At 34.8% G+C, this 23,263-nt stretch overlaps 1 protein-coding gene across 2 annotated transcripts in view; it reads left to right on the forward strand.

The window, feature by feature from the left end:
• The window catches only part of LOC136031503 (acetylcholine receptor subunit alpha-like), a 166,905-nt gene that overhangs the window by 103,625 nt on the left and 40,017 nt on the right, over positions 1-23,263 (forward strand). For both annotated transcript variants that reach the window (XM_065711163.1, XM_065711164.1), the window contains exon 7: positions 19,631-19,767. In XM_065711163.1, the coding sequence (XP_065567235.1) occupies positions 19,631-19,767 (137 nt within the window). The remainder of the gene's footprint in view (positions 1-19,630; positions 19,768-23,263) is intronic.

A 23,263-nucleotide genomic window follows, 5' to 3' on the forward strand; every position in this document is an offset into this window, starting at 1 on the left:
AAATATAAAATAAGCTTAAGTAAATAGACCCTGTTGGACACTCTACACCATATTTTTCACCTGTATACCAAAAAATACCCCCCCCCCCCTGTAGATGACATGACCGGTGAAGCCCCAAACCCTAACTGCCAAATGGCCATTGTTCATAAACCGGTTATTTAGTACACCCTTTTTTTAACACACCCTAGGAAGACAAAAGAATTATCTGAAACTAAAACATCATTTTTATTTCTTGATACTCTTCATTTACAGCAAATTGTTCACCTTAATATAGGCATATGGTTTTTAGAAATCCAACGTAGGGATAATGGTTTCAATAAAATGAAACTCTTGGTTGAAAATAAACATAGCCATTTATCAAGAGCAAGGAATAAGTTTCTTTTTCCTTTTATTAAAAATGAGAGATCAAGACTAAGTTTAAGATATCAACTTCCTGAGATTGCCAATAAATATAAACTACTTGATTTAATAAGTGAGTCACCGTCACTCTATACATATAATTAAATAAAAAAAAACTAATTTTTTAGCTGAAAGTAAGGAGCGACATTAAAACTTAAAACGAACAGAAATTACTCCGTATATGAAATGAGTTGTCCCCTCCACAATCCCTCGCTCTTTACGCTAAAGCTTTTAATTGTTTTAAAAAGTAGAATTGTGGCAAAGAGTCAAACTTTAGCGTAAAGAGCGAGTGATTGTGGAGGGGACAACTCATTTCATATACGGAGTAATTTCTGTTCGTTTTAAGTTTTAATGTCGCTCCTTACTTTCAGCTAAAAAAATTAGTTTTTTTTATTTAATTTCTGAACGTTTTTGAATTAATGCATGTTTGGTTTTGGCTCTCCGCACATAAATTATTAAAATGAAATTTGTATATTAATTCTTTTTTTTGGCTAAATGGCTTTCTCTTAGTTTTGATCAGACGATTTTGAGAAATAAGGGGTGGAGAAGGAGGCCTAGTTGACCTCCAATTTTTCGGTTACTTAAAAAGGCAACTAGAACTTTTAATTTTTAATGAACGTTTTTATTAGTAAAAAATATACGTAACTTAAGAATTAACTTACGTAACAAACTTTCATAACCTTATATTTTTATTATGTATACAAGGGGGTTTGTACCCTCGTTAATACCTCGCTCTTTACACTAAATCGTAAGTTTTGTCCCAATTCCTTAAAAATGACCCCTGAATCAGAAAGGCCGTAGAATAAATAGTTGAAATTACTGAAAATACTTTAGCATAAAGAGCAAGGTATTTATCTCCTCCTAAATACCTCGCTCTTTATGCTAAAGTATTTTTAGAGCCCCTCATATGCGTAATAATCTCTGTTCGTTTTAAGTTTCAATGCTACTTCTTCCTTTCATTTGAAAAAACGTTTTCATGTTTATTTTTCATTGTTTTCTTATAGTAATTCTAGAGAATCCTGCGCCCTTGTCATTGAATTTTTCATCCCCCATGACAGATTCCTCCAAGGAAAGATCCTCCAACATAGCCCCCCCCCAGCCCCACCCCCAAACAAAATAAAATCCCCCTAAAAACGTCTGTACACTTCCCAATAACCATTACTATATGTAAACACTGGTCAAAGTTTGTAACTTGCAGCCCCTCCCCCAGGGATTGTGGGGGAGTAAGTCATCCCCAAAGACATAGTTATTATGGTTTTCGACTATGTTGAACAAAATGGCTATCTCAAAATTTTGATCCGTTGACTTTGGGAAAAAAAAGAGCGTGGGAGGGGGCCTAGATGCCCTCCAATTTTTTTGGTCACTTAAAAAGGGCACTAGAACTTTTCATTTCCGTTAGAATGATCCCTCTTGCGACATTCTAGGACCACTTGGTCGATACGATGACCCCTGGGGGAAAAAAAACAAACAAACAAACAAACAAATAAACACGCACCCGTGATTTGTCTTCTGGCAAAAAATACAAAATTCCACATTTTTGTAGGTAGGAGCTTGAAACTTCTACAGTAGGGTTCTCTGATACGCTGAATCTCATGGTGTCATTTTCGTTAAGATCCTACCACTTTTAGGGGGTATTTATCCCTATTTTCCTAAATAAGGCAAATTTTCTCAGGCTCGTAACTTTTGATGGGTAAGACTAAACTTGATGAAACTTATATATTTAAAATCAGCATTAAAATGCAATTCTTTTGATGTAGCTATTGATATCAAAGTTCAATTTTTTAGAGTTTTGGTTACTATTGAGCCGGGTCGCTCCTTACTACAGTTCGTTACCACGAACTGTTTGAAAAGAAATTGAAAGAGATAGTTCTTTCTGCCTATAGTAGTGGGGACTGAATGTAAAGTGATTTATTTATAAATTAGTTTATAAGTCCCATCCGTGTCTATATGAGTTGATTGTTTTTCGCTTCTTCTCTCTCTCTCTCTCTCTCTCTCTCTCTCTTTCCCTCTTTTTTATGTACTCCGTGTGAGTTATTGAGGTGCAATTCTTTCTTCTTTTTTCTCTCTCTATTGTTAAAGGAGACAAAACGAGTTGCCTCCCTGTCTCCTTTGTGTAAGATTTATGTATATCGTTTGTTGTTTAATAAAGTCAAAATCAAAGTCAAAGCCAAGTAAACAGGACAAACAGGTTTGATCTTGGCTCATTACTCGGCTTGAAACTTTCACAGATCATTTTTTGAGCCAACGGATGGTCAAAATTTTATTGGGAGGGGGGTTTCATTGGTGTCATAAAGAAAGGTTAGTTTTTGTTCCTGATCAGATAGAAACCTTTGTCCTTGAGTCCCAAGGTCCTTGGTGCACTATCGCAATCACAGGTCAAATAAGGGCAACTATGAACGGAAAGAAAGACATTCTTTCAGTATCGAACAGTTCGTGGAAACGAACTGTAGTAAGGAGCGACCCGGCTCAATAGTTACCAAAACTTTAAAAAATGGAATTTTGATACCAATAGCTGCATCAAAAAAATCGCATTTTAATGCTAATTTCAAATATATAACTTTCATCAAGATTAGTCTGACCTATCAAAAGTTACGAGCCTGAGAAAATTTGCCTCATTTTAGAAATTAGGGGAAAACATCCCCTAAAAGTCATACAATCTTAACGAAAATCACACCATCAGATTCAGCGTATCAGAGAACCATATTGTAGAAGTTTCAAGCTCCTATCTGCAAAAATGTGGAATTTCGCATTTTTTGCCAGAAGACAAATCACGGATGCGTGTTTATTTGTTTTTTTTTTTTGTTTTTTCCCCCAGGGGTGATCGTATCGACCCAGTCGTCCTAGAATATCGCGGGAGGGCTCATCCTAACGGAAATTAAAAGTTCTAGTTCCCTATTTAAGTGACCGAGAAAATTGGAGGGCAGCTAGGCCCCCTCCCACGCTCATTTTTTCCCAAAAGTCACCGAATCGAAATTTTGAGATAGCCATTTTATTCACCATAGTCAAAAAACCTAATAACTATGTCTTTGGGGACGACTTACTACCCCGTAGTCTCCCTGGGAGGGGTTGCAAGTTACAAACTTTGACCTGTGTTTACACATAGTAATGGTTACTGGGAAGTGTACGGACGTTTTAAGGGGGATTTTTTTTTGGTTTGGGAGGGAGAGTTGAGGTGGAGGGGGGGGTACGCGGTACGCGGGAGGATCTTTCCATGGAAAATGTTCTCATTGGGGAAGAGACTTTCAATGAAGGGGGCGCAGGATTTTTTTTTGCATTATTTAAAAAAACAAGGAAAAAATAAATATGAGAAGTTTTTTCTACTGAAAGTGAGGAGCAGCATTAAAACTTAAAACGAGGAGAAATTATTGCGCATATGAGGGGTTTACCTCCTCGTAATACCTCGTTCTTTACGCGAAAGTATTTTTAGTAATTTCAACTATTTATTCTACGGCCTTTGTGATTCAAGGGTCATTCTTAAGGAATTGGGACAGAATTTAAGCTTTAGTGTAAAGAGCGAGGTATCGACGAGGGATGAACCCCCTCATATACGCAATAAAATTATACGAATATAGAAGTTCGTTACGTAAGTTAATTCGTAAATTACGTATATTTTTTACTAATGAAAATGTTCGTAAAACAATTAAAAGTCCTCTCTCTCTCGTTTTTTCTCAAAATCTTCCGATTAAAACTATGAGAAAGCCATTTAGCCAAAAAGAAAATTAATATGCAAATTTCGTTTAAATTATTTATGTGCGGAGAGCCAAGATCAAAACATGCATGAATTAAAAAACGTCCAGAAATTAAATAAAAAAAACAAGTTTTTTTCAATGAAAGTAAGGAGCGACATTAAAACTTACAACGAACAGAAATTACTCCGTATATGAAAGGGGCTTTTCTTCCTCAACGCCCCGCTCTTTACGCTTAAGTTTTTTCCTTTTTCAAAAAGTAGAGCTAAGAGAAAGAGTCAAACTTTAGCGTACAGAGCGGGGCGTTGAGGAAGAAAAGCCCCTTTCATATACGGAGTAATTTCTGTTCGTTTTAAGTTATAATGTCGCTCCTTACTTTCATTAAAAAAAAACTTGTTTTTTTTTAAGAACTGAAATGAATCGATCTGCTTAGATTCTAATAAAAAAAGATAGTGTGTATTCGGAATTGGTATAGCTAAAACAAATCTTGGCACAGTTCAAAAATAAAATTTGTGATTATTTGCAAACAGAAAATACATACAAGACAAGACAAGTAACAACTGCAAGTCTTGAATTTTTTCCAATTCTTGTTTATAAGATTGTTCCCAATTCTTCACAATACAACTTTCCCTCGTCTCTCCCTTAAAACTAATTAAGTATTTATCTGAGGGATCAGTGAGACCTGCGATATTTCGGCATTAATTTGCACCCTTTGAAGAATCTTCCTCCGTCCCTATGTACAAAAAAAAATCAAAGATCCCCATTGTAGAAGCTTAAGTACCTTTTTAAGTTTTATAATTTATACATTGCTTGCAGATAATGTTTGTTATTTGGAATTATACGGACGTGTTTGCAGGGGAATTTTCCGTGGGAAGAAAATTTGTGGGGAAATTTGCCCTGAATTCCTATACTTAATTCTTTTTGTCTTTCTTCCTCCTTTTATGGACGATTTTACGGATGCAAAGAACGTTACGGTGGAATCCAGGGGAAATCTTCAGCAGGGATCAACCTGTCTGGCAAGATTTTCCTGTAAAAAAAAGAAATGGTTAGTATCGACAAAGATGCACCGAGGTGACCTCCCTTCTTATTGCACAAATACATTTCCTGTGTTAATTTTAATGCTTTATTTGACCAAAGTGACTTGCTGCATAATACAGTGTCCTATTATTAAGGAGGGGTGGTAGATCTTTGCGTAGGAGGGGTGGTAAGGTAACAAAATGAGCAAGTTTCAGTAGACTTAGTATTTCTCAGGGGTAACTGTATTATATCAAGGGTCCTAGAAGATACTGAGAGGGCTCATTGTAACAAATGCCTTTAAGTGCCTTTTTAAGTGACCACTGCTAGGAAACTACTACTCCACTACCCCCCTGCCCCAGGACCTATAATAAAGGCGTAAATTGGAAAGATACATGGGAACTAAGAAGAATTAGACAAGAAGGCTCTAAAAATGGTTTAGCTTTCATCCGAGCCTTAAAAAATTACGCCACTGAAACGTAATCCTTTTGGTATCTTAATCCCCTCCCTACACAACAATCTAAATATCCTACTTAAATATAGACCACTGCATTTCTAATGAAATCACTTCACATCAATAAAGGATTAAAATAAATTCCAAAAACATTTTTGTACAATAAGAACGGGGTGTCATCTCGCAGCACCCTTGTGGACATTATCCACATTTTTCCGAAGAAAGATCTTGCCGGACAATTGGATTCCCGCTGACAGGAAATTATTTCCAAGAAATTTTGCCTCACAGAAAATTCCCTCAGGCTATTAGCCTCCATCCCCCGTGCAGAAAATTCCCCTATGGAAAATGTCCGTAAGTTTCCCAATAACAAATACTATCTGTAAGCAGCGGAGAAATTACAAAACTTTAAAAGACATTGAAACTTCTACAATGAGGTTATCTGATTTTTGTAATTAAGGGGTGGGAGGGAGATATCTCAAAGAGTGCATTGTAATGCCCGAGCATTCTATCTCTAATTGAGCCTTCAGATAAATTAAATTTAAGAAACAAGTTTTTTCAACTGAAAGTAAGGAGCAACACTAAAACTCAAAATGAACATAAATTATTCCGTTTATGAAAGGGTTGCCCCTCTCTTCAAGACCTTATTATTTACATTAAAGTTCTTAGCATTTTTTAAAGGCTTCTTGTTCTAATGGAAATACCCTTGGTTTTCTGGAGCTGTTCTTAAAAAATTGAAACAAACGCTTAAACTTTAGGATAGGAGCTATGTATTTTAGAATAGGGGGAACTCTTTCATACAAGAAATAAAATTTATTGGTTTTGAGTTTTAATGTTGCTCCTTACTTTCAGTTAAAAAACTCTTTTTTTTTTAATTTAATTTCTGATCCTTTTTTCAAACAATGCAGGTAAGTCTAGCTAACCCTCCGTGAAAAATCCCCCCTTCACCGAAAACTCCTCCGTGGAAATTTACTCCCATGTAAAATGTACCCCTTCCAATTTGCAAAATTTCTTGCGGACGACTCAGTATGAAAATTCTCCTTTAGCATACTTTCATTTGAAAGAGACTTTAATTTCTAATCGTTTTTACCAAATGCTCCAGAAATCCCCCCTTCCGTGGAAATTTTTCCTGGAAAACCAAACTCGCTGAAAGTAGCCCCCGGTCGATTCCCCCGAAACAATCTCCAGAGGCAAAATTGAGCTGGCAAAGAGAAAGGAAGACAAACAAAAAGAATTTTATATAGAAATTCTGTTGAATTTCCCCACTGTAAAATTTAACCTTGAAAGCTAACCACTAGAAATTTACATCCCCGCGGAAACTCTTAACCAAGATTAGAATATCGGAAATTCGGAAGCTACAGTGATGTCAGTGGTCAAATATAGCTTTGAAGCATGGGCGCTCCGAAAAGCGGATGAAGATTTGCTAGATGTTTTCCAGAGAAATTGCCTACGGATTGTTCTGGGTACCCGGCTGACTAACCGTATTTTCAACAGTAGGCTGTACGAAAAGTGTGATTCAATCCCGCTTTCTACGGCTATGATTAGAGAAAGGTTGAGATGACTGGGGCACGTTCTGCGAATGAAGGATGATGGATCGCCAAAAATTATCCTTTTCGGCAAACTGTCTAGGGCTCAACGGAAAGCAGGTCATCCTCGTTTGGGTTGGGAGAATGTCAAAAAGAAAGATTCAAATGAAATTGGAACTTCCTTTGAGGATGTAAACAGGGAGGTTTTGAATAGATTTGGGTGGAGGAAGAGCGTGCTTAGCTGCGTTGGCCTCAGGTGGCTTGGTACTGCGGTGAGTTGTCATTAGTAGCTAGTAGTATCTTGAAATATGGCTTTTTAGAAATTAGAGTCGGTGTGATAGTTTATGGTATTCTTTTTGTAAAAAAAAACTTTTTGCATATTTTTGCCATTTTTAGGAGTATAAACATGGAATATATTACTAAAAATACAGATTCTTAAGAAATTTCTTGAGTATTGTTTAAGATAAGAAAATAGCATTAGAATTCCTTTTGTTTGTTAGAGAGACCGAAACCACAAATTGAAGCTTGCGACCTGAAAGGGAAATGGTCTTACTACTCGAAAACTCATTCCAAGAAAAAGAAGATTGAAGATTTTTGATATTCCTTTTTGAATAGTTCTTAGCCCAGTTAGTAAGATTTTGTTGCTTTAGTTTTTTCTTTGGCTATTAAGGTTAGTGAAAACAAAGAAGGAGCATAGTGTAAGTACGCTTTTGGGATAACGCTGTTCTCCTGAAAAGTGCTAACCTGTCAAATAGGATAAAACTACAGTTTCTGTTGCTAAGCATCAGAGGGTCGTATGGAGTCCTCAATCAGACCGTTTCTAGGTAAGGGAAAATTTTGCTAATTGACAGAAAATCCGCAAAATTTTTGGTTTTATGGAATATGATAATGTCACTCTTATTTCGAGCTTTTATGACGAAATTATGTTGGTAGCGTGTCAATCATAACTAGTTGGTATTTTGCTTGTTTGTGGTTTATCCTGATCTAAATAATTTCTAAGACCACGCTGCTTTTCCATTTACGAAAAATTGAGCAAAGAAAAAACGGGCTTAATTTCGACAAAGCAGTGAACAAAAAACAAAATATAAGAAGTACACTTTAACTAAAAAAATTAAAATACTCCAAATATTTCGGCCCCACGTCCGGGAGCCTTTCTCAACGGAAAAAAAAATTACAACCGACAATTTAAGACTTTTGTAAGACATCGCAAACAAAAAAAAACCACGACAACCAAAACACAAGAAAATATATGTATATATATATATATATATATATATATATATATATATATATATATATATATATATATATATATATATATATATATATATATATATATATATATATATATATATATATATATATATATATATATATATATATATATATATATATATATATATATATATATATATATATTTATATATAAACAATAAAATAAATAAGAAAAAATCACATTATAAAACAAAAACTCCCAGAACTGATGGTATAAGCTCACGGCTAAATAATGGAAAAGATAAAATTCCAGGAAATATACAAAAGGGGGTATACAAAATTCGATGCTCTTTTGGTAAATCTTATGTAGGTAGAACACAGCAGAATTTACAAAATAGGCTACAGCAACACAAAAATGCGGTAGACTGCTCGTTAAGACATAATAAAAAAAACTGAAAACATTTGAATCCGCTATAGCGGAACATGTGTATAATTTTCCTCATCACAATATTTGATTTGATCAGACAAAATTGTTGTTAAGTCTCTAGGACTTTTACAAAGTTTCAGAGAAATTATAGAAATAAAAAAGATTATCTATTGGGGTATTAGTATTAATAGAGATGAAGGGGATTCTAAGATAAATTCAACTTATAATAGTTTAATTAAAGACCAGTTAAAAACTTCAAAGAGTATTAATTTACATAATTGTCCCGAAACGAGTGGTAACCTTGGGGATGAAAGTCAAAGCAAGGTCGATGCTGTGAGAAGTAAATGGACTGCAGCTAGACTAGCAAATGAAAGGATTCATTTGATTTATAATTCATAACCTTGTTTCATTAACCTGTGAGATTCTTTTTGGATCTTGGGTTGCGTGACCATCTTTTGTTTTGTTCATGTAAATATAATTTTCATTTTTAATAGATTCCCATTTATACACCGATTGTTGCAGAGGAAAGGAACCCGTGGTTTCATTATAAACATTTGCTTTGGTTTTGTGTTCTAAAGTTATTACCATCAGTACTGGGAGTTTTTGTTTTATAATATGACTTTTTATTATTTATTTTATTGTTTCTATATATATTTTTTTCTGTTGTGTTTTAGTTGTCGTGTTTTTGTTTTTTTAGGTTTGTGATGTCTTAAAAAAGTCTTAAATTGTCGGTTGTAATTTTTTTTTCCGTTGAGAAAGGCTCCCGGACGTGGGGCCGAAATATTCGGAGTATTTTTATTTTTTTAGTTAAAGTATAGTTTTTATATTTTGTTTTTGTTCACTGCTCTGTTGAAATTAAACCCGTCTTTTCTTTGCTCAATTTTTCGTTTTATCCTGATTTATTGGTCAGGACTTGAACATAAAATATATGTCAATAAAAACATTTACAGATAAATAAACAGACCTATCCACTTTGGGACCATTGCTCGATGTAACAGCTTCAAGCAGAAACAAGTAAGCAACACCAGGCAATACAAAGATCAATAGACGAAAAGAAAGATCAAGCCAGATGATAACACAAAAAAGAAGTGAGAAAAAAAAGCAAAGGAGGCTATCCAGCGTGATCTCAATCCAATCCAAAATGAAAGTTGGACCTATCATCCATGGGTTCCCATATACTGACATGCGTACAATAATCTTAAAGAGACACATTTTCTTTGAAGAAGAATTTCTTCAATAAGGGAATGTTTCAGTGAAATTAAAAGTCAGGGATTTGGTACCTGAGTGAAAACTAGCATTCTTTGGTTTGATTAGAGTAATACCAAGCCTTTTGGATAAGAATTCATGATATTTTTACATGTCAGTACCATCTAGTTGATAAGCAGAACTACCTAGGGGTCCCGTTTCTTCGTAAATTTGTGCAAAATTGAGAGCACGTTGTTTAATTGTTTTAGCAAGAAGTACCTTTCAACAGTTAAAACTTTAAAATATCTTTATCCCAAAGGGTTTACTGTAAGCTCCTGTAATTGATAGATAATAGAACAAACTTCAATAGCTTATAATTATGATGACAAATATCTCATTATTTTACTGAAAAACAGATTTCAAGTGAAATTCACTTGTAATAAGTGAAAAAGCCGCTATTTTGTCAATCTTTTAAAGCCTATCTAGTAATATAAGCCTGATTTACTACAGTAAAGTATTAAAAGCTTATTTGAGTATGTTTAAAAAAGCCCCCAAAAGCGGTATCAATTGCATGGGAGGGAGCATGTGCCTCCTCTCAATTTTTCATCCTCTCCTCCTATATTTTGAGAAATATATTTTTTTGGCTTATTGTGATTTAAAATATCTCTTTTTTGGTACTTTTATCGACATACTTAAAAAATGCCCTATTCCCCCTCCCTCTCCTCAATTCTCGGGAATTGACATCACTGCAAATAACCATATTTTTTTCTTACTTTTTTGCATGCTGACTAATGGGGTGCGTTGCGCAGGTACCGATCTTCTTATTTGCAAACTTCGGCAGGGAGTGCATGCGTGGCTGGGGTAAAATAATCCAGTTTCTCCAGGTACCCATTTAGAGCTGGGTTGACTCTGACTTAGCTTACAGAGTCACATTAGTGATCCCCGTTCCAGTACCATAATTGGGTTAAGCTCAATTAATTATGCCAACCCATTGCCACACATACTTGTTAAACTAACTGTCTAGTCTTTAATTTTTCAACTATTGTCGACGAAAATTCTTAGTACTACATTCTTCTTACAGCTCTCCCTTAAATTATAAGATAGCTCTTGCTATTTCTTTTATCTGCTTTCTTTCCACAAGATAACTAAGAAACAATATTTTTTTTTTGTGATGATTTTAAACCAGTGTGAATCTTAGCCACTCCTTAATCGCAAAAGCTTACAATGCAGATCTTTTTTTATGTACTAAGAATACCTGAAAGAAAAAAATAAGCAATTTTATTTTCGGAATTTTCATTCTAGAAATATAATTAGAAGTTCATGTGTTTGAGCCTATCCCGAATTTTTATAAATTATACAAGGAAGGAAGTCCTGAATTATAAACTGAAACCGAAACTCTGCTTGGGACATCAAACAATTCGTGGTAACAAATTGTAAGTAAGGAGTGACGCGACTCAGTAGTAAACGAATCTTTAAAAAACCGAATTTTTATATCGATAGATGTATAAAACGAATTCCCTTATTATGCTGATTCCAAATAAATAAGACTCATTAAGTTTAGAGTTACCCTTCGAAGGCTACACGCCTGATAAGATTTCCTTGATTTTAAAGAAAGGGAGAAACATCCCCTATCAAACAGTTCGTGGCAATAAACTGTAGTAAGGAGTGACCCGGCTCAATAGTAGCCGAAACTCTAAGAAAAGGAATTTTGATACCAATAGTTACATCAAAAGAATTGAATCTTGAATCTTAGAAAATAGGGGAAACACCCCCTAAAGGTCATAGAACCTTAACGAAAATCACACCATCAGATTCAGCGTATAAGAGAATCCTACTGTAGAAGTTTCAAGCTCCTCCCTACAAACAAGTGGAATTTTGTATTTTTTGCCATAAGACAGGTCACGGATGCGTGTTTATTTGTTTGTTTCGTTTTTTTCCCAGGGGTGATCGTATCGATCCAGAAGTCCCAGAATGTTGCGAGAGGGCTCATTATAACAGTAATTAAAAGTTCTAGTGTCCTTCTTAAGTGACCAAAAAATTGTAGAGCATCTAGGCCCCGTCCCAAGCAAATTTTGTCCCCAAAGTCACCGAATCAAAATATTGTCCCCCCCCTCAACGCCTCGGTCTTTACGCTAAAGTTTTTTTTATTGTTTAAAAAAATAGAGTTGTGACAAAGAGTCAAACTTTAGCCTAAAGAGCGGGGTGTTGAGGAGGGGACAACCCCTTTCATATACGGAATGATTTCTGTTCGTTTTAAGTTTTAGTGTCGCTCCCTACTTGCAGTTGAAAAAACTTGTATTTTGATTTACTAGGACAAAGAATCTATATCAAAATCACACCATCAGATTCAGCGTATCAGATAACCCCACTGTAAAGGTTTTGGGCTCGTATCGGCAAAAATATGCAACTTGCATTTTTTTTTTGCCAGAAGAAACATCACGGATGCGTGTTTTTTTTTTGCGGGTGCGATCATATTGGACCAATGATCCTAGAACATGGGGAGAGGGCTCATTAAAATGAAAATTAAAAATTTTTAGTGTCTTTTTAAGTCACGAAAAAAACTTGGAGGGTAACTAGCCCCCTTTCCACGCCCCTTTCCCCCCAAAATCGTACAATCAAAATTTTGAGATATCCATTTTGTCCAATATAGTTGAAAGGTCAAATAAGTATTCCTTCAAAGATGATCTCCCCCCATAGCCCCTGGCGATAGGCAGGAATGGCTTGAAGAGGGGTGTAAAGTCGTACAGGTCGTTTATTTTGACCTCATTGAGGTCCCAGGTGCTCATTCTGAGACAGTCTAAGTTGTATTTCCTCCTCCTGGAAACACTTCTGCATTTTCAAACTTTTAGGTAAAGAAATGGATGATTTTGACAAAAGTCAGCTTGTATTGTTAAAACCAAATACCAGATTCGCTTGTAAATAGAATAGAGTCGTTTTGTCTTATCGTTGAATTTCAAATTTTCTAATGTCGTTTTTCAATAGAGTCGTTTAAATAAAACCAGGTTTAAAGGAACTGGACTGGTAGCAACTCATGCTTTTAAAACCTACTTATGCTTGCGTATGATTTGTTTTTGTCTGGTCGTTCAGATCTAGCCCTTATTTTCTGCGGAGTCATTTAAGTCATCTATTTTGGCCTTATTCGGTTCCAATGAGCTCATTTCAGTCAGATACAGTCTACGTTGTATTTTCCCTCTCCTGAAAATACTTTGGGATTTTCAGACTTCTCAGTGGAGAAATGGTTGATTTTAGCCTTGCTTAGCTTCAGGCATAAATACAGATAGCTGAATTTACATGTAAATAAAATAGAGTCGTTCTAAATCAGGATCAAATAAAAAGAACAAGTTTTTTTAACTGAAAGTAAGGAGCGACATTAAAACTTAAAACGAACAGAAATTACTTCGTATATGAAAGAGGCTGCTTCTTCATCAACGCCCCGCTCTTTACGCTAAAGTTTGACTCTGTCTCTCAATTCTTCTTTTTAAAACAGTAAAAAACTTTAGCGTAAAGAGCGGGGCGTTGATGAAGAAGCAGCATCTTTCATATACGAAGTAATTTCTGTTCGTTTTAAGTTTTAATGTCGCTCCTTACTTTCAGTTAAAAAAACTTGTTTTTTTTTATTTAATTTCTGAACGTTTTTGAATCAATGCATGTTTTGATTTTGGCTCTCCGCAGAGGAATAATTAAAACAAAATTTGCATTTTTTTTTGGCTAAATGGCTTTCTCATGATTTTGATTGAATGATTTTGAGAAAAAAAGAGCGGGAGAGGAAGCCTAGTTGCCCTCCAATTTTTTGGTTGATTAAATAGGCAACTAGAATTTTTAATTTTTTACGAATATTTTTATTAGTAAAAGATCTACGTAACTTATAAATTAGCTTACGTAAAGAACTTTTGTATTCTCATATTTTTATTACATATATGAGGGGGTTCGCCCCCTTGTCAGATCCTCGCTCTTCACACTAAAGCTTAAATTTTGTCCCAATTCATTAAGAATGACCCCAGAATCACAAAAGCCGTAGAATAAATAGTTGAAATTACTAAAAATACTTTAGTATAAAGAGCGAGGTATTAGGAGGAGGTGAGCCCCTCAAATGGGTAATAATTTCTGTTTGTTTTAAGTTTTAATGCTGCTCCTTACTTCCAGCTGAAAGAACTTTTTCATATTTATTTTTTCATTGTTTTTTTTTTTAAATAATGCTAGTAAATCCTGCGCTCCCTTCATGGAGATTTTCCTCCCCCATGACAAACTATCGATGGAAAGTTCCCCCAGAATATCCCCCTCTTCTCAACCCCTCCCCCAACCAAAAAAAATCCTCCTAAAAACGCCTGTACACTTCCCAATAACCATTACTATATGTAAGCACTGGTCAAAGTTTGTAACTTGTTGCCCCTCCCACGGGGACTGTGGGGGTGTAAGTCGTCCCCAAAGACATAGTTATAAGGTTTTTCGACTACGCTGAATAAAATGGCTATCTCAGAATTTTGATCCGTTGACTTTGGTAAAATAATTAGCGTTGGAGGGGGCCTAGGTGCCCTCTAATTTTTTTGGTCACTTAAAAAGGGCACTAGAACTTTTCATTTCCGTTAGAATGAGCCCGCTTGCAACATTCTAGGACAACTGGGTCGATACGATCACCCCTGGGAAAAAGAAAAAAAAACAAAAAAAAAACAAAAAAAAACAAATAAACACGCATCCGTGATCTGCCTTCTGGCAAAAAATACAAAATTCCACTTTTTTGTAGATAGGAGCTTGAAACTTCTACAGTAGGGTTCTCTGATACGCTGAAGCCGATGGTGGGATTTTCGTCAAGATTCTATGACTTCTAGGGGGCGTTTCCCCCTATTTTCTAAAATAACGCAAATTTTCTCAGGCTCATAACTTTTGATGGGTAAGACTAAACTTGATGAAACTTATATATTTGAAATCAGCATTAAAATGCGATTCTTTTGATGTAGGTATTGGTATCAAAATTCTATTTTTTAGAGTTTTGGTTACTATTGAGCCGGGTCGCTCCTTACTACAGTTTGTTACCACGAACTGTTTGATTAGAAAACTGATCAGGTAGCCTAGCAACTAGCCTTAAGAATCTGTTTATGCTCGCATATTGTCAGATTGTTGGTCAAACTTTGACTAAAAGTGGAAAAGAAGGCAAGGCATTTCTAAACAAAATGAGAAAGTAGTTAGAATTCAAAGAAAAGAAGCCCAGGAGACCCTTTCAAAGCCAGTGTATGCAAGATAGTGAAAAAGGCGATTAAAATACGAGCTCGAGAGGGATACAATATTTGAGCACGACAAGGCGGACTTGGCTGTGTGCCCAGAATTTTTTCCCTTTAGAACAGGAGTGCTTTTGAACACTCTGTGATAGCCCATTCAAGCCAAGAGGTAAGTTTTTGCGTGGGATGAAAGTATTGAGCAGCATAGAAACCTCTAACGAACAGAAATTAGATAAAAAATTATTCCAAATGTTTGCATCCGGCTCCTTGCAGTAATTTCGATGTCACACGATCGATCAACGCGGATTACGGGAAGGAATCGAATATAGGGCAAGAAGTTTTTGATCCAACAAGGTATTCTTTACATGTTTTACCGAGCTTGAAAACATTATATAATTTTTTATCGGTTTCAATGACATTTTTAAAACTGTCTGGCAACATTTTACGTTGAGCTGTGTAAAGAGTTAACAGTCGATTTTACTGGAGGACTTCTTAACATTTTAATCGAAAGTTTCAAAGACATTCTTGATAGTATAGTTCACAAGGATTCAGGAATAAAGAAACCAATCTCTAGCGAAAACCAAAGGAAGTACCTTATTTCTCGTGGTCTTAATCAACCAAAGCTGAACGTCTCCCAGCTGATCCTTCAGGATAAAAAATGAAACAATTATATTTTCATCCGTGAGGGTTTGAGGGTTACCAGCTCTTAAATTACAATATCGAGGCTGATGCTTTCTTCTGCTTCCTTTGTTTCCTTTTCTCCAGTGGCACCAGGAATGACCAATTCAAAAGAGCTTGGGTGTAAGCCGGTCTGTGGCAATGGCAGAAACTGAAGAGAAAAGAAAAGACGAAGAAAGGAAAACTAGCAAGTCATTTCTGCTCCGGGTGACAAAAGGCAGCTTTATTCTGGTTTTGTCATTTCGCCAATAACAGCAGTAATGGAATTTCTTACTTAATGAAATCACTTGAATTAAGATTTTGCAGCAAGCAAAACGTGGAGATACACACCAAAAAATTGTGATGTTTTTTTTTAAACTTCTAGGACCGTAACCAGACAGAGCATTTGCTTTAGGATAAATAATTAACAAAACGGGAACTTTGTTAAAATCATTCAACTTCTAGTGAGATATTTTGTACCTCTTGATGCCCGATATAGACCGTACAAATTCACCTATTTACCCACAATTTCTTAAAACGAGTTATTTGGCTTTCTTTGAGCAAAAGTCGGGGAGAAGATCTTCGGCTAAGTTTTGGATTCAGATTTTTACTCTGTGATACAATACCAGATGCTTCAAATTCTAAAAGGCTTGCAGGTGTAATCCGCAATACCAGCTTGGAGGGGACACCTGGAAAGAGACTACTAGATGTTAGCAAGGCTAATGATGAAACTAGGTAGGTCATGGCAGAAAGTATAACAGAAACATTGTCAAGGGGAGGAATTCTTCTGTATAAACTAACTTTCTAATCTTATGACTATGCAAGCGTGATGTCTGGGCAATTTATTTTAGCCTAGCAGAAAAATCTGAGGTTTTGGATCGTTGTTCGCCCTATATTCCCTGACTGGCTAACAGACTAAAGATTGTTACAGAACATAGTGGCAAGTCATCTCTTTGAACAGTCTAGCTTTTCAACATCCTCGGAGAAATATCCCTTTTCTTCTCTTTATCTATAAAAAAGTTTACTACCCTTAAAGCAAAACTTACAGACTCTGTAAACTGCGAGGGCTGAAACAATACCAGCAGTAGCTACTTAGTTTTAACCAAGAGTTTCAGCCATTTACGAAACAAAACAGATAAAGAACACCGATGTGAAGTTGAAGGTACAAGCAAGCGGCCTTCTGAAAAAGATTCTAAACTTTGAATTTATCGCTTGCCTAGCAATTATGAAAAAAATCATGTACAAGACAAGGATAGCAATAGAGAAACTTTAAGAAGACGAGATCATCATCATCGACATAATCGGATGCTTGAAGCTATGACGAAACTTCTTGAAATAATATCGGAGGTTGAAATGAACAATTTCATTGACAGTGGAAAAGTGTTTGCCAGAATGAGAGAGGTCAATCTATAGGCAGATTTTGTTAAAAATCGTTCTTGACGACTTGGACCATCTATTTCCTCATTGTTGATTCCTTCTGCTGAGTCAGGAATGACCGAATTTGACATTTATTTAGTTTTGTTAGCATTTTTGGAGAGTCCAACAGCATTTGCTACACGCCCAAGCTCATTTATATTGTGTTGTATAGCTTCTGATTCGTGAGCGAAGATTGTAATATTGTCCGCAAAAACACCGCCATGACGTTTTCTTAGTGGGTTTAATTTTAGACCCCCCCCCACTGAAACTACATCCACGAAGCAAAAAATATATGACTAGAGCAAATAGTAATGGCGATACAATGCAGCCCTACCTTACACCTGACTGAACAGTGAACCACTCCGTTAGGCGGAGTGGAAAAAAAAGCTTGAAAAAAAGCTTTTCAAGTAGCACTAGAAGATCTGTTTCAGTTTGTCATAGCGCTACTTGCTTCAGAGAAGTCCTAGGTGATAGAAATTGCCGGCACCACCAGCTTAAGCAAGCCAATCACCTTCGTGATTTGGCTTTGATAGCACCTGTTATAGTTGCTGCTGCCAAAAGACCATTTAGCAAGCTTGAGTTTATTAAGAATTTTCTGAGATCTATAATGTTTGATTTTTGACTAAAATCTTTATATTTTTAACAAACAAGAGAAACATCAACGAGGCCACTGACATATACAAGATTGTCTAGCAGTTGTCCTCTTTGAAGAACAGGTAAATACAAACATGACTGCCTTTAGCTCCGCATAATATATTCCGTTTTAGCTTCTTGTTTGTCTACGTAGATAAGCTTAAATGATAGAAAGTCATGTTTGATAATAAATTTTCACGGGTCATATAATGTGACCTAGGCCTGGCCTTGGTCCTTTGAGCCACCCCTGGTGATAGGTCTTTAAGTTATAAAATTTGCCCATTGTGTACTTGTATTGTTTGTTATTGGGAAGTGTACATACATTTTCCGGATGGGGGGGGGGTATAGTTTTTGGATGGACGGATTTTTCACAGAGAGAATTTTCCATGGGAAGGGAAGTTTTTTTGGAGGGGGTGAGCTTTTAAAGGGATATCTTACACTGGGGAATTTGCTAGAATTCCTACGCTAAATTTTTTTTTTTTGTCTTACTTTCTCTCTCAATTTTACGTGTGGAGATGTTCAGGGTAATTATTCAAGGTAAATGTTTCCCTAGATTTGATTGTGTAGAGGACGTTTCCTTTGAGAGGATATAATAATTCTGTGGAGGTGGGGCCGGCTTTGTATGCGTTATTTAGAAACGATCAGAAATTAAATAAAAGAAATACCAGGTTTTCCAATTCAAAGTAAGGAGCAACAATAAAACTTAACACGAACAGAAGTTATCAAGTCTAAGAGAGGGATTGCCCCGTCCTCAACACAACACTCTGTACACCAAAGTTTAAATGTTGTCCAAATTCTGTAATATCAACTTCTGACGCACAAGAATCATTTAACTGGAACAATAAGTAACAAAAACTTTAGAGTGAAAGGCAATGTGTTAAAGGTAGCAACCCCATCATAAACGTAATAATTTCTGTTGGTTTTTCTGTTGGTTTTGCGTCCATTGGGGCAAAAATAGATTTAAACGAAAAAACCGACTCCCACTGTGTCCAACACCATAGCACACTCAATATAACAATAGGGTGGTCGAGTCTTAAATCACGCCATTCTTTAAGCACACGCCTCGTATACTGTTTGTTATCGAAGTTTTAACGTTGCTCCTTACTCTGAGTTGAAAAACTTGTTTTTTTTTATTTAATAAGACTTAAGAAAGGAAAATATTTTTCAATTTGTTCAACTTATATATACAACAAACATTTAATAAGAATTTTGGCTCTAAACAACAGAGAAATAGAGATTTTATTTGTGAAAAACATTATGAATGAAAACTTTTTTTTTATTTTCACTGGCTGAATTTTTCTCATTCAAAAACTAGCCAGGTTATAAAGGCGACGTTAATTGTCTATTCAGAAGTTAAGATATCTTTGTTAGTCTAGATCCGTCAGTAGGCAATAGTTAAGCAGAAGCAGCAGTTAAAGCACATTTAAAAAAAATGTTTTTTTTTCTCTTTAGGAATGAGAAATAGCGAGTTGAGCTTGCAAAAATACGTCATAAAAATAAGCCAATGGAGTTAAACATTTTTTGTAGCATAGAACAGTTATCTCTTGTTTTCCCTTTGTTTAAACTGCGGTCACCTGAATTTTCTTGGCAATTCAACATTTTATGCTTAGGTCTATGTACTCGTTTTCCCTGTTTTCCCGATTTCGTTTTCCCGGTTTCCACTGTCTTTTTTATACCTTGTTTTCCCGTTATAATTATCTCTCATTTTCTGTTTGTTTAAACTGTTGTCACCTGAATTTTCTTAACAAGACATGTGTGTCATTTTTTGTGTGCTTGAAATAATATCCTTAACGTTTTCTGTTTTTTAGGTTAGCTTATCCATTTCAATTCTTCTATCCCTGACTGTTTTTTTCTTGCTGTTGGCTGAGATCATCCCCCCTACAAGTCTTGTTGTACCACTTCTGGGAAAGTTTGTGCTATTTACCATGATTCTTGATACATTCAGGTAATATATGTTTTTATCGTTTTTCTATTTTGATATTTGCTTTGAAATTCTTGAAAAAAGGTTTAGTTTTTGTAATAAAAGTATGTTATTTTTCAGTTCTACCATCAAAGTTCCAATGTGCTTCTAGTTCAAACTTTTGTTCAAAGGCTGTTCGCTAGATACAAAATTTTGCTAGAAAAATGTATATAAAAAACGAAGCCCATATCGCCACGGTCTTCCCAATAAATTTCATCATGCAATCATCTTGTTTCAACTTTAAGGAATTTAATCATACATCCTTCAGCATACATTCATAAATTTTAAATTACACTAAATATACATTTAGCCTATATTGTACAACTGTAGATTCAAGCTCAGCACAACTCCACTTGACACATACACTTGAACACAATCGTTAATGAATAGAGTTTACTTTTCAGAGCTTTACTTGTCTCACACACGTGTTTTTGGAAAATGGCTCGTGTGATCTTATATTAGGTTTTCGATTGCCTTTTTCAATACCTGAAACAGATCAAAGGGTAACCCGACACCTCTTTAACGTCTTGTAAACTCTGGCTACCCTACAGTTTCATATGGCATCAGGTCAAAATTTTAAGATGGTTAATCTTATGAGAATTGTAGAAAAGCCTAGAAAAGTGCTGAAAAATGCTCAAAAGGTCACAAATAAATGATGCTGATGATGAACATTGTATATGTGTTCGAAATATCCAGTTAAAAATTATATATCTGTTCCCTGTCGATTAAAAGCTTTCATCCCTATTTCGAACTGTTATACTTTCGTCATGGAAAGGCAGTGTGCTCTTCAAGTTATCTAAAAAGCTTCTTATTATTCTACTTAAACAACCCTTGTATTTCAGGAGTCATCCTTAAAATATACAAATACAAAATTCCACATTTTTTCAGATTGGAGCTTGAAACCATTACAGTAGGGTTCTTTGATACACTTAATCTGAAGGTGAGATTTACATTAACATTTCTTGACTTTTAGGGGGTATTTACCCCTTTTTCAAAAATCAGGATAATTCTCTCAGGTTCGTAGTCTTTGATAGGCAACATTAAACCTACTGAATTCTACGTATGGTATAACTAAGCTTTTTCTTTTGATGTAGGAATTGATATCAAAATTCCTTTTTTTTAGAGTTTGCGACTTTGTATCGGTATAACAAAAATTTGATTGGAAGTGTTTATTTCAAGCCGGTCTCAAATTAAAATTAAACAACAAAAAAAATATATCTTTTTAATTGAAAGTAAGAAGCAACAATAAAAATTAAACAAACAGAAACTATTACGTATATGAGTTGCCCCCTTCTAAATACCTCGCTTTTCAGGCTAAAGTTTTATAAGTACTTTTTAAAAAGCATCTTATTGTTCTACTTAACCAACTCTTCTGTTTTAGGAGTCGTCCTTAAAATAGACTAATACAAAATTCCAAATTATTACGGATTGGAGCTTGAAACCATTAGAGCAGGGCTCTTTGATAACCTTAATCTGACCTAATGATAACCTAAATTTTCATTAGTATTCCTTGATTCTTAGGGAATATGCCCTCTTTTTTGGAAAATCAGGCAAATTTTTAGGGCCTTTGATAGATAACACAAATCTTAATGAATCTTACATCTTTAAAATCAGCATAACTAATCTATTATTCTGTATATTATGCATGTACAGAAATCAAAATTTTGTTTTTTACCGCTTGCGACTTTATATGGGTAATACAAATTTGATAGTGAATGGTTAGTCTAAATATTTAGATCAAACAAAAAAAAAATACATAATTTTTCAACTGAAAGAAAGAAGCAACATTAAAAATTAAAAGAAATAGAAATTATTACGTATATGAGTTGTCCTCCTCTAAATACCTCACTCTTCTCGCTAAAGCTTTTTCTAAATATTCTTAAAATGCTTGTTATTTTTCTACTCAAACGACTCTTCCATTTCAGGAATCATCTTTAGAAAAAATTAAATAAAAAAAAACTATTTTTTTAACTAAAAGTAAGGAGCGACATTAAAACTTAAAACGAACAGAAATTACTCCGTATATGAAATGGGTTGTCCCCTCCGCAATCCCTCGCTCTTTACGCTAAAGTTTTTAATTGTTTTAAAAAGTAGAATTGTGGCAAAGAGTCAAACTATTTGTGGTCAAACTATTGTGGCAAAGAACTATTTGAACAAATAGTTCAAGCACAAACTTTAAAGTACCAATGAAACTGAAAATGACAATTTACCATCAGATTCCTCAATCCATAAATACCTAATAGATCAGGAAAAATCTGGAATTGAATATTTAGTGAAAAAACCTCCCTGTAGGCTTAATAATTTTTTGTAATAGTAGGCGCCAAATTTGAAACAAAGAAACGCGGGTTTAAAAAAAAATCTAATTTTAAACGATGAACATATGGTAATTAGCACAAGAAGCTTTATTTTAAAGGCTTAGTTGTATTTGAATATCTAATTATATCTACTCATTTATATCCACAATTCAACTACCCAGCATTAAAAAATTGTAACAATTTGATACTGCCCTAAAAACTTGATAGCTTTCAAATAACCATAAAATCTTCAAAGATCACCGTTTTAAGGTTTGATTAAACTTAAGAATTGCCCTAAAGGAGATTTTTTATTTTTATTTTTCTTTGCACTTTAATAAAGAAAAGACAAAAATTTTGGAAGTCTCGATTTTAAGTCTCATTTCTGGTACGGTGATTCCTGTTTTACACATATTCATATAATATTGGCTTCATCAGATTTAATGCATTTACTATCAGTTTTTTGCTCTTATTATTCTACTACAATTTTTTTAGGGCTTTTGAAAATTAATCGCACCAAATTGGGCTTTAACTTTCTAAAGCAAAAAGTTAATAGATTCATTCACGTCCCCTAGTCCTTATTGCAATTAATTGCAATAACTGTCAATTACCTATTAGCTTTAACACAGTGATTAAGAAGAATATGAAAAATTTAACTGGGAAATTTTATAATAAGTATCATGTGGCCACAGAGTCAGCAAATTAAAAATATTTGGTTCAATAAAACCAAAATATACTAAATTTAAAATAAACTAAAAATTTAAAGCCAGAGAAAATTTTCACAGTCCAAGAGAAATGGGAAAACACGTTCTAAAAGGGATACGACGTCAAAGAAAATTGCAGTTGCATATTATCAAATTCAAGGGCTTATATTGTTGCAAATTTTGTGGCTTGAAGATGTTTCAAGCTCCTATATGCATAAACAAAAAATTTGGCCATTTTCCAAGAAATTTGATAACGGATTTTTGGTTTGTTTGTTTGGGTGTTTATTTGTTCTTTAATCCCATGGGTGAGAACATCGAGGTAATGATCATAGAATATTCTGATGTGGCTTATTTAAAGTATAATAAAACGTTCTGAAGCCCTTCTAAATCACAAAAGTGATCAAATAACAAATCAAAAAGTAACAAATCAAAATTATTGGCCTGAAAAGGGAGAAATAATATTGATTAAAAATTTGGAGACAGCCA

This window comes from Artemia franciscana, chromosome 9 (genome assembly GCF_032884065.1).
Source record: "Artemia franciscana chromosome 9, ASM3288406v1, whole genome shotgun sequence".
Lineage (NCBI taxonomy): Eukaryota > Metazoa > Arthropoda > Branchiopoda > Anostraca > Artemiidae > Artemia > Artemia franciscana.